The sequence below is a fragment of the Hyperoodon ampullatus genome, assembly GCF_949752795.1.
Source record: "Hyperoodon ampullatus genome assembly, chromosome: 3".
NCBI classification, from domain to species: domain Eukaryota; kingdom Metazoa; phylum Chordata; class Mammalia; order Artiodactyla; family Ziphiidae; genus Hyperoodon; species Hyperoodon ampullatus.
This window is the reverse complement of record NC_136916.1, coordinates 95,719,979-95,732,847: the sequence shown is the minus strand read 5'-3', so window position 1 is coordinate 95,732,847 and position 12,869 is coordinate 95,719,979. Positions and strand designations below refer to the sequence as shown.

General features: G+C 39.0%; 1 protein-coding gene across 1 annotated transcript in view; it reads right to left on the bottom strand.

Moving 5' to 3' along the window:
* INO80 (INO80 complex ATPase subunit) overlaps positions 1 to 12,869 on the bottom strand; it is a gene marked incomplete at its 3' end in the record, with an annotated part of 101,566 nt that overhangs the window by 84,077 nt on the left and 4,620 nt on the right. Inside the window, exons 5-8 of the mRNA XM_079699619.1 lie at positions 12,414 to 12,534; positions 11,113 to 11,327; positions 1,869 to 1,922; positions 40 to 243 (exon numbers count right to left, since the gene is read on the bottom strand). Coding sequence (XP_079555745.1) covers positions 40 to 243; positions 1,869 to 1,922; positions 11,113 to 11,327; positions 12,414 to 12,534 — 594 coding nt within the window. The remainder of the gene's footprint in view (positions 1 to 39; positions 244 to 1,868; positions 1,923 to 11,112; positions 11,328 to 12,413; positions 12,535 to 12,869) is intronic.

Below are 12,869 nucleotides of genomic sequence, written 5' to 3'. Positions count from 1 at the left end.
AGCAATTATGGTTTTCAAAATTTCATGCTATTGCCCTACCTCCCGCATTTCTTCATCCAACTTCCGCTGCTCCAAGGCTTCCTTCTCTGCACGTTTGCGGTGTTCTTTCTCCACCTTCTCATACTTCTTCCAGTATAGAAGCATTTCCTTGGTGAGGCGGCGAGCACGAGGTAAGGTCTCCTTACAGTTTTTCTGGGCCTGCAAGGCAGCTCGACGCACCTCCTTCATGCATTGGTGGGCGAGCTGCAAGTGACAACAATGTTATCACAATGGAGGAGGACCAACACCAGGGCCAGTTCTCCCTGGACTCTAAACCACAGCATCCCTCAACCTGTTCAGGGCATATAGTCCTCCTATGGCCACATCTTTTTCTCCCTAATCCGATTAATGTCTCTATACAGTCCCGTGAGCCAGTCCCTGACCACAAAGTAATATCAGGGATGAGAAACCTATAGACACGTTGCCTTAGAAGATGAAAAAAAAGTATAATAACCTAAGATGTTCTGGGAAGTTCTGAAATATTATCATACACATTAATAATAAAAGCTTTCGGGAATTCCCTGGCCGTCTAGTGGTTAGGGCTCTGCACACTCACTGCTAAGGGCCCGGGGGGTTCAATCCTTGGTTGGGGAACTAAAATCCCACAAGCCGTGTGGCATGGCCAAAAAATTTTTTTTAATAATAATAATAATAATAACTGTCAGTGTTTATTAGATGCTAGGCACCATTCTAAGTTTAACATATATTAAACTAATTCATTCTCCACAAAAACCCTATGAAGTTGATATTTTATACATAGATGAGGAAATGAGGATGAGTAACTAGCCCAGGGAAACACAACTAGTAAGGTTACCTCATCTAATTCTCACAATACCCAAAGAAAGTTGCATTAATTCCCTCTAAGGGAAAATATTAATACCATCATTTCTTAGATGAAGAGACTGAGCACAGGATGACTGCATGATTTGCCCAAGGAATTAACAGTAGGCTATGGTCTTATCCCCCAAAATTTGAAAACCAGAAATGCGAGGAACAGCAATTTTATTTTTTAAATAGATTGAAAAAGAAACGAAATTGAGTTATTTGTAGTGAGGTGGATGGACCTAGAGTCTGTCATACAGAGTGAAGTAAGTCAGAAAGAGAGAAACAAATACCGTATGCTAACACATATATATGGAATCTAAAAAAAAAAAAAGGTTCTAACGAACCTAGGGGCAGGACAGGAATAAAGACGCAGACGTCACCACCTAGAGGGGTGGGATAGCGAGGGTGCGAGGGAGGGAGATGCAAGAGGGAAGAGATATGGGGACACATGTATGTGTATACCTGATTCACTTTGTTATAAAGCAGAAACTGACACACCATTGTAAAGCAATTGTACTCTAATAAAGATGTTCTTTAAAAAAAGAAAAAGACACAGACGTAGAGAATGGACTTGAGGACACGGGGTGGGGGAAAGGTAAGCTAGGACGAAATGAGAGAGTAGCATTGACATATATACACTACCAAATGTAAAAGAGATAGCTAGTGGGAAGCAGCTTTATCGCACAGGGAGATCAGCTCGGTGCTTTGTGACCACCTAGGGGGTGGGCTAAGGAGGGTGGGTGAGACACAAGAGGGAGGGGATATGGGGACATATGTATACATAGAGCTGATTCACTTTGTTATACTGCAGAAGCTAACACAACATTGTAAAGCAATTATACTCCAATAAATATGTTAAAAAAATAGATTGAGAACATTTAGAAACTCTCTTAAGTACTATTAGATTAAGTATCAACAGGTCACAAGAGACAAGAGCAGCAACCATAGATCTAAATAATAAGAACACATTCCAGCAAAACATAAAATGGGAAATATAATCGTACCTTGCGGCTATTGGTGAGAAACAGGTTACGAGCTGAAGCTTTCTGCTTGTTGGCCTAAAATAGTTAAAAACAATACTTCATTTAGGATTCTTTTTTGAAATACGATTGTGTAGACTGGCACCGTACTTTACTGATCTCCTCAAAGATTAAAAAATAAAATGCCAAACCAAGCGTAGTCAAAATACATTACTTCTTTCAATTAAAATAAAATACATGACTTCTAAGAGTCACTCAAATGTACCAACTCAGAACCACACATAAAGCTCCTAAAGCCTCATTAAAAAAAATAAACTGGTGTTGTATCTGCCTTAAATTGAGTCTTCTGTATCCTTCTGGAAAGAATTTAAGCTATATTTAAGGCTTGAAGTGAAGTAGGAAAATGTAACAACATACCCTAGTCCTAGCACCACCCTGATTAGAACACTGCTTTCTAGGGCCAATATTCAAAGAAGCTGAGACAGCAGGGCAGCGATACAAAAATCATTAGGAGAAAGGTAAACTAGCTTCTTAGTTTGTGATTCTAGCCCTACCTCCAGCCAAGGCAAACCCACTGCCACTACTACTTAATTTTTACTACCACCTGACCTCATCTTCTTCAACAAAAATTCCAAGGCAGACCTAACACAAGATGACTCAGCAGCCCACAACCAAGTCTCAAGCTGCTTACTATGTCTACCACTTCAGTTAAAAAAATACTAGCTTCAATAAAGAAACCTGATTTTGACCATGATGGTCCATTTATTTGATGTGGGAAAGAAGAGGCAGAGCTGAGTGGCTCTCTGACTATTAAAGAGATCTCCCCCAAGACTGTAAAGAAACAATGGGTGTGAAGTTATACAAAGGGCCTGAAAGCCATTTCTATAATAATCCCACCTCAGACTGTCTGATTAAGGGAATTTTGAGGGCTTTTAACAAAAACTTTCTCTAATTCTAAAGCAACTATTGCCACTTTAAAGATAAAAATCTCAAATATTCCCACTGAATTCCTTATCATCAGAGGGCATCATCTGAAGCCTCTTCACTAAGTATGAAACAAGTTTTTCTGTAACTTTTCCCATCACGAATGTTCATACAAAGTCAACAGGCACATGAAAAGGTGCTCAACATCACTAATTATCACAGAAATTCAGTCAAAACAGAAATGAGATATCACCTCACACCTGTCAGAATGGCTACCATCAAGAGGACCACAAATAAATGTTGGAGAGGATATGGAAAAAGGGAACCCTAGCACACTGCTGGTGGGAATGTAAATTGGTACAGCCACTATGGAAAACAGTATGGAGGGCCCTCAAAAAACTAAAAACAGAACTACCATATGGTCCAGCAATTCCACCCCTGGGTATACATCCAAAGAAAATGAAAACACTAAGTCAAAAAGATACACGCACCCCAATGTTCATAGTAGCACTATTTACAATAGCCAAGATATGGAAGCAACCTAAGTGTCCAACAACAGATGAATGAATAAAGAAGATGTGATACACACACACACACACACACACACACACACACACACACACACACACCGGAATATTACTCAGCCATAAAAAAGAATGAAATTCTGCCATTTGCAACAACATGGATGGATCTAGAGGGTATTATGCTTAGTGAAATAAGTCAGAGAAAGACAAATACTGTATGTTATCACTTACATGTAGAATCTAAGAAATAAAACAAACAAATGAATATAACAAACCAGAAACAGTCTCATAGATATAGAGAACAAACGAGTGGTTACTAGTGGGAAGAGGGAAGAGAGGGAACAAGATAGAGGTATGGGATTAACAGGTACAAACTACTATGTATAAAAAATAAATAAGCAACAAGGATATATTGTATAGCACAGAGAACTCAGCCAATATTTTATAATAACTTTAAATGGAGTATAATGTATAAAAATTTTGAATCACTATGCTGTACACCTGATACTAATATTATAAATCAACTATATCTCAATTAAAAAAAAAAGAATGCTCAAACATGTACGTCTCTCCAGAAATATTTACTAATTGCTTTGGAGGGAGGGGAAGTAATTGCACAGTACAGAGGCATCATCATACTAAGGGATCAAAGCTAATATCACAATATAGGGACAGATGTATCAAGTGCCTCCTGATGAGATATGTCAAGAACATATCACTCTCTAGTAATATTGCCAAAAATGCATAATTCAAATCTAATCCCAAGGAAACATCACATAAACCCAAATTCAAAAATATTCTACAAAATGATATACTCCTCAAAATAACAATGTCAGGAAAGATGAAGGCTAAGGAATTGTTTCAGAATAAAGGAGATTAATGAGACAGGACAATTAAATGCAACATGTAGTCCTAGACTGATTCAGGGGTGGGGAAAGTGCTATAAAGGACATTATTGAAACAAGTGATGAAATATGAAAACCTATGAGTCAGATAATAATTTTTAATACTGCACTGTGGTTATGCACTAGATGATTTCCTTTTTCTTCAGAAACACACAATTATTAGGAGTAAATTTAGCACAAAATCTCAAACTAACCCTTAAGTGAGTGAGGAAAAAGTATGCATTTACATGGCAAAAGCAAATGAGGCAAACAGGTGCTAAATACGAGTAAAAGATACATGGCAGTTCCTTGCATTATTCTTGCCATATTTTTTTAAAAAATTTTAATTAATTTATTTATTTATCTATTTTTTGGCTGTGTTGGGTCTTTGTTGCTGTGCGCGGGCTTTCTCTAGTTGGATCATATGGTAGTTCTATTTTTAGTTTTCTGAGGGACCTCCATACCAATTTACATTCCCACCAACAGTGTGCTAGGGTTCCTTCTTCCCCACATCCTCTCCAACATTTGTTATTTGTGGTCCTTTTGATTGACAGCCATTCTAACAGGTGTGAGGTGATATCTCATTTTTGTTTTGATTTGCATTTCTCTGATGATTAGCAATGTTGAGTATCTTTTCATGTACCTGTTAACCATCTACATGACTTCTTTGGAAAAGTGTCTATTCAAGTCTTCTGGCCATTTTCTGATTAGGTTGCTTTTTTGATACTGAGTTGTATGAGCTGTTTATATATTTTGGATATTAATCCTTTGCCAGTCATACTGTTTGCAAATATCTTCTCTCATTCTATACATTATCTTTTTGTTCTGTCAATGGTTTTCCTTGCTGGGCAAAACCTTTTACATTTAACTAGGTCCCATTTATTTACTTTTGCTTTTATTTCTTCTTTTGCCTCAAGAGACAGATCCAAAGAAATACTGCTATAACTTATGTCAAAGGTTGTTCTGCCTATGTTTTCTTCCAGGAGTTTCATGGTTTCAGATCTTATCAGATCTTCTCAGGTCTTTAATCCAGTTTGAGTTTATTTTTGTATACGGTGTGAGGAAACTGAACTAACTTTAGAGTTATGGAAAACATGCAAAAAATAGTAGAGTTCCCTTACTACTCCCCACCCACACTTTCCCTAATTTTAGCAACTTATATAACCATAGTGCAATTATTAAGAAAGGAAATTAACTGCCCTCTAGAGCCCATGAGCCACAACTACTGAAGCCCGTGAGCCACATCTACTGAAGCCCGCACGCCATAACTACTGAAGCCCATGTGCCTAGAGCCCATGCTCTGCCACAAGAGAATCTACCGCAATGAGAAGCCCACGCACTTCAACAAAGAGTAGCCCCCGCTCACCACAACTAAAGAAAAACCATGCAGCAACGAAGAGCCAATGCAGCCAATTAAAAATTAATTAATTAATTAAAGTTCCCTTTAAAAAATAATAAATAAATAAAAAGTGATGCTTCTTGACACGAATTTTAAAAAAAAAAAGCAAGGAAATTAACACCAGTAAAGTATTAACCAAATTATATATAGTTCTTATTTGAATGTCAACAACTTTTCCACTAATATCCTTTCACTGTTCCAGGATCCTACACAGGATCTCACAATGTGTTCATTTAGTTTTTCTTCTCCTTAATCTCTTCCTGTATGTAACATTTCCTCAATCCTTCTCTTTCATGTCCTTGACACTTTTGAAAAGCACCAATCAGTTATTCTGTAAAGTGTCCCAAAATGTGTGGTTTTCTGCTGTTTCCTCATGATGGGAATGACATCATTTACTATGGCAAGAATACCAGAGAAATGATGTTTTGATGATGTGCTCCTCTCAGTGCATCACATCAAGGAGTTCGTGATATCAAAATTTATATTACTAGTGATGTTTACTTTGATCATTTGGTTAAGGTGCACTCTGCCAGTTTTGAAGCTATGCAACTTCTGTTTCTCCTCTAACTTTTGCCCTCTAATTTTAGCATTCATAAATGGATGTAGTCTGTAACAATTATTACTGTGGTGTTTGCATAAGGATAATTTTATTTCCTTCTTTCCTTCTACACTTATTAACTGGAATTCCTACCGAAAGGAAGAGTTGTTCCTTCTACACTTTGTCTATTCAAGTATTTACTTATAACAGTATGGACTGACAGATATTTCTTTTATTCTATGGGTCAAAATCCAATATTATTCTTATTTATTTTGTTGCTCAAATTACTCTAACTTTGGCCATGAGGCGCTCCTTCAGGTTGGCTCCTGTGTTCTTTTGACAAGCCCCACCTCCCCCTGATCTTTCTTCAGAACTTCTTTACTTTCTGGCACCACTTAAAAATGTTTTTCATTTTGTCTTTGGCTGTGCTGCACGGCTTGCGGGATCTTAGTTCCCTGACCAGGGATTGAACCCAGGCCCTGGCAGTGAAAGCACCAAGTCCTAACCACTGGACCGTCAGGAAATTCCCTAAGGTTCATTTTGTATTTTCCCTGCTGAGTTCTGGAATAAGGTACCTCTTCAAGGAGCCTTGGTTCCTCTTATTAGAGAATAAAAGTTGTTTAGAAATCAAGACCCAGGGACTTCCCTGGTGGCGCAGTGGTTAAAAATCTGCCTGCCAATGCAAGTGACATGGGTTCGATCCCTGGTCTGGGAAGATCCCACATGCCACAGAGCAACTAAACCCGTATGCCACAACTACTGAAGCCTGCGCACCTAGAGCCCATACTCCGCGACAAGAGAAGCCACTGCAATGAGAAGCCCGCGCACCGCAACGAAGAGTAGCCCCCGCTCTCCGCAACTAGAGAAAGCCCGCTCGCAGCAACGAAGATGCAACACAACAAAAAATAAATAAATAAGTAAGTAAGAAATCAAGACCTGGTTGCCAGGTATCTTCGTTGTTACTGGGGTGTCACTGCTTCTAGGCCCTCTCAGCAAACAGAACCAGAAAAAATATACATATGCATGCTAATCCATGCATACACACCCAAGTACATTTCAGTTATCTATCTGTATGTGTGTAGATATATATGAAACCATGAATTTATACTGATACCTCTGATCCCAGTCAAACTTCACGGGCTTCATTTTAGCTTTCCCCTTCTCCTTACTCATAACTTCTTTCTCCAGCAGTGAGAAACTGGCTCATCTACAATATATTTACTTATTTGTTTAATCCTAGTATACACATAAAGTAGTTTCAAAATTGCTAACCTATTCATTCCCCTATGAGAAACACTTTTACTATGTCAATCATGGCATTTACGCATAGTTCCATCAGTCTTTAGCCTTACATATCCAATTAAAATAATGTTCTCCTCAGTTACTTAGATGAGTTCTTTCTTCCCCACTCCCTGCAACCTGATCATGTCACTCATTTCTAATACAGTTAAGTTCATTTGTTCCTACTTTTATTCCATTTTGACCACACATCCCCCCAACCTCCCTCTCCACCCACATCCTGGTTGGTTTAATATTGGAGGTATATCAGAAATCTGTGAAACATTACTATGGTTCTAAAAGTCAGCCTTATACAAAATATACTCAAAGACTCCTTCCTCCTCATCCTTGCTACCCCGTTCCCATTCCTTCCCTCCTTTCTACCCTTTTCCCACTTGCCCTCTATAAGGAACCAATCACTTTATTTTATTTTATTTTTTATTTTTTGCAGACCGAACAGACATTTATTCTGCACCCGCTCCCCCCCGCCCCCCCAAACTTTGTGTGGCTCTTCACCGACCTCCTTGCTGCTAAGGAATCACTTTCTTTTTTTTTTTTAATTTTTATTTAATCAGTTATACATATACATATGTTCCCATATCCCCTCCCTTTTGCGTCTCCCTCCCGCCCTCCCTATCCCACCCCTCCAGGCGGTCGGAACCAATCACTTTAATTTCTGGTTCATCCTTCTTGAATTTCTTTTGAACGAATGAGCAGATATTTGTGTACTTTCTTGTATTCCCTTTATTCTTACATGAAGGGTATACTTACTTTTTTGTGTTCTGCCTCTTTCACTTAACTGTATATCCTCAAAATTACTTCATATCAGTTCAGGGAGGTCTTCCTCATTCTTTATTTTTAACAGCAGTATAATAATCCACTGGATAGACCTACCATCATTTAATTCAAGCCCCATATATGAACATTTAGATTGTTTCTGTTATTTTGCAATTACACATAATGCTACAATGAATAACTTTGTTTACATGTATTTTTGTATGGTTGCTTTAGCTTTAAGGTAGATTCCTAGAACTGGTAGTGCTGATTTTAAAGGTAAGTGCATCTGTAGATTGCTAGGTGTTGCCAACTTTCCCCACAACACAGTCCTAATTTGTATTCCTATCAGTAATTTATGAGAGCACCTGCTTCCCCACAGGCTCCTTAACAGAATGTGTTGTCATATTTAAAAATTTTTGCCAGTGTGATAGGTGACAAATGGTGTCTAAGTGTTATTTTAATTTGTATTACCCCAATTATGAGAGACTTTGAACCTTTTAAAAATGTTTGAGAGCCATTTTTATATCTTTCTTTGCTTGACATTTTCCCATTTGTCTACTGAATCTGTGGTCATTTGTCCCTCCATTTTTAAAAAATATTTATTTATTTTGGCTGGACTGGGTCTTAGCTGCGGCATGCAGGATCTTCGTTGTGGCATGTTTAGTTGTGGCATGTGGGGTCTTTAGTTGCGGCATGTGGGCTTCTTAGTTGCGGCATGTGAACTCTTAGTTGTGGCACATCTAGTTCTCCGACCAGGGATCGAACCCAAGTCCCCTGCATTGGGAGCACAGAGTCTTACCCACTGGACCACCAGGGAAGTCCCTGTCCCTCAATTTTTAATAGTTCTTTCCATATTATTAGAGGTAACAGCCCTTTGACTGTAGTATTCAATGTAAATAATGGAGACTTCCCTGGTGGCACAGTGGTTAAGAATATGCCTGCCAATGCAGGGGACATGAGTTCAAGCCCTGCTACGGGAAGATCCCACATGCAGCAGAGCAACTAAGCCTGTGTGCCACAACTACTGAAGCCCGCATGCCTAGAGCCTGTGCTCCGCAAAACGAGAAGCCCACACGCCGCAACAAAGAGTAGCCCCCGCTTGCCGCAACTAGAGAAAGCCCGCATGCAGCAGCAAAGACCCAACACAGCCAAAAATAAATTTTAAAAATAAAAAATTTAAAAAAATAAAAAAATAATATCTCCCAGTTTGTCAGTTGTCTTTTTTTTTTTTTTTTGCGGTACGCGGGCCTCTCACTGTTGTGGCCTTTCCTGTTGTGGAGCACAGGCTCTGGACACGCAGGCTCAGCGGCCATGGTTCACAGGCCCAGCCGCTCTGCGGCATGTGGGATCTTCCCAGATCGGGGCACGAACCTGTGTCCCCTCCAGCAGCAGGCAGACTCTCAACCACTGCCCCACCAGGGAAGCCCCTGTCAGTTGTCTTTTGTCATACAAAAATTTATTTTTATGTGGCCAAATTTAGAAGTATTTTCTTTTATTACCTCTGGATGTTGAATCATAGTTAGAAACTCTTTTCCTACACAAACGTTAGATAGAAATGCAGTCGTTTTATTCTAATATTTGTATGATTTATTTTTTTTACACTGAGATGCCAAATCCATTTAGAATATATGTGTGAGATACAGACCTAATTTTACCTTTTACAAAATGGCTATCTAGTTGTCCCAACACCATTTATTAAAGGTACTACTGGTCTATCTGCCCATTCATGTGTCAGTTGTAGAGATTTTATAGTATGTTTTAATGTTTGGGAAGGCTTTTTTTTACTGTTTCCCTAGCAATTCTCGCATATTGACTTTTTCCACATTGAGTTTAGAATCTTCTTCTCTAAATTCATAAAATATCCTGTTCATATGTCTATTAAGATTGCACTCAATTTATAATGAAGCAATAAACTGGGTAAAATGCAAACCACTGGTGAATCTAAGTAAAGAGTATAAGGGGACATGGTGGTCCAGTGGTTAAGAACTGGTCTTGCAAAGCAGGGGACGCTGGTACGATCCCTGGTCGGGGAACTAAGATACCACATGCCTCGGGGCAACTAAGCCCACACGCCATGACTAGAGAGCCCGCGTGCAGCAACTACAGAGCCCAAGAACTCTGGAGCCCACACGCCACAACTAGAGAGAAGCCTGCGCACCACAACAAAGATCCCGCATGTTGCAACTAAGACCCAACACAGCCATAAATAAACAAATAAATAAATAGGGTATACAGACATTATTCCTGCAACTTTTAAGTTTGAAATTAGTATATCAAAACATTCAAGCAGGGCTTCCCTGGTGGCGCGTGGTTGAGAGTCCGCCTGCCGAAGCAGGGGACACGGGTTCGTGCCCCGGTCTGGGAGGATCCCACATGCCGCGGAGCAGCTAGGCTCGTGAGCCATGGCTGCTGAGCCTGCGCGTCCGGAGCCTGTGCTCCGCAACGGGGAGGCCACAACAGTGAGAGGCCCGCGTACCACAAAACAAAAAAACAAAACAAAAAAAAACATTCAAGCAAATTAAAAGAGCAAAATGAATGCTTATACATGTTTTTCCTAAATCATTCACATTTTCTTCTAATAGCTGTGATTATTCAGTAACATCCAAATGTTTATAAAGTCTAAGAAACACATGTCCATCATTTTATTTTAATTTCCTGCATTATGACCTATCAATTTGCTGTCAAATCTCTATTTCTTTATGTAAGAAAACTGCATTCCTCAAAGAGGTTTCCCTCCATTTTTTTGGCCAAGGAGCATAACACAACCATCTCATATATTTTGATCAAATTCTAGAAAATCAGTTAACTGAAGAGAGTACTATTCAGGATTTTCCAATTCCAAACGATTAGTTTTCTTTCTGAAGCGTGTGAAGGTATCTAGCTCTCACAGCTTCTCTTTGGAGGGCAGACAGAGAAAACATTCTATCTGGAGGCACTCACTTACCTTTGGTAGTTCCTTTTTCACAATGCTGAGCCATACTTTCCTGCGACGGGCATTGAGCTGCTCAATGGATAAGTGCTTCTTCTTGGTGCCAGGAGGAGGTGCATCATGAGAGAACTTGGCAAAGACTTTGGTCTGGTGGTGGTGGCGACGAGGGGATTCTTCAGAGGAGAGTTCTTCATCTCTTCGCCTTTTTTTCTTCACTTTTTTCAACTTAGCTGCAAAGGAAACAGACTCTCAGAAGGTTGCATTTCTTCCCTTCCACAGGAGAAAGTCACAAAACAACCTCATCACTTCAAGAAAAATCAAGGTTCTTTTCTCATTCCACTGAGACTGGCAATGTTTTTCTTTTTATCTATTCAGGTCCATGAATATTCCAAGAAGAAGCTAACACTACCTCAAAAAAGAACACTGGATACTCCCTCTGTTTACATGAAAGAAATAGAAGAGAACCTAAGAACTGTATTTCTTTTGAACCCAACAATAGGAAAGGAGGCTTATGAAGTATCATGAGCTCAAGTCATGATCAGAGGAAGGAAACTTTTCTACTTGGTAGCAATGTAAGGTGACTAAAGAAAAACAACAGAGAAAGAAAAAAAATGCATTAACTGATACGACACTACGACCTGTGAAAAAAAAACTGCACATGAAACAAAAATCTAGTTTGAGAGGGAGAGTGGAAGGATGAGAAAATATTGAGATAAACAAGGAGGACGTGGAAGAAATAAGGGAAGAAGGCTGAAAAGAGTGTTTCTGTACAGAGTTCATGCCTTTAGGGGAATAAAATCTGCCTAGTACAGATAGTCTAAAACTTTCCTTTCCTATTTCCTTCCTGATTTCCAGCTGCTTGGAACTCAGAGAGGAAAAGACATTTCCTGGCAAACGTGCAAACAAGCACTACAGAAGATCATCAGGAGGTGTCTATTTTAAATCACTACACACAGCAACAATTATAACTTATTCCAAATACTTCAGGTGACTCTTCATACTTCCCTGTGTATAACTAACTTCTTTCTGCCCCAGAACAGTTTCAATATTTGGAGAGTATGTAGAAGAAAAAAAGGAATAACCTAATTGGCTTAAATCTCTGGCAAAGAATCTATAGTTCTCATGTCTTCATAATTCTAGAAAATATCATAAACCAAATACAAAACAAATTTAATACTATTTACAACTAGTAATCGGATAAGGGAGACTAGGGTTTTTCAGATAAAGCAAATTTCTACTACATGGATTATGTTCAAAGCCCAAACGTACCTGGAACTAAGAATGAGTAACGGTAGAAGGCAGGTCAATATGCTCACCTTTAAGTTTCTTTTCTTCCTTGAATTTCTTTTTTTTGGGTCCAAGAAGGTGCCGTTGCTGCTCATAGAAAGGGTCATATGTGGAGAGCAGTCCTGCACTGTAGTATTGGTATTGCTGCAACTGAAGCAGGCAAAGACAGTGATGTTTAGAAGGGCCTGTCTTTCCTACAGAACAGCCTTCAAATTATCTTTACTAAAGAAAGCTGATCCAGAGAAAAACCATAGTTCCTACATACAGTATTCTTCCCACCAAGAGACCAATAAACGTTTAATACATCGAAGTGAATTATTTCCTTAACTTCAGAACAAAATGGGTTCATTGGCCATGCACATGGAAAGTTGTTGAAAATAACTTAAAAAAACAAATAAGCAAATTTTCATGATTCTGATTCTCCACCAGAATATTTACTTTGTCCTGACACATATTTGTCATTGCAGAAAGGTCTCCTCTTCAAT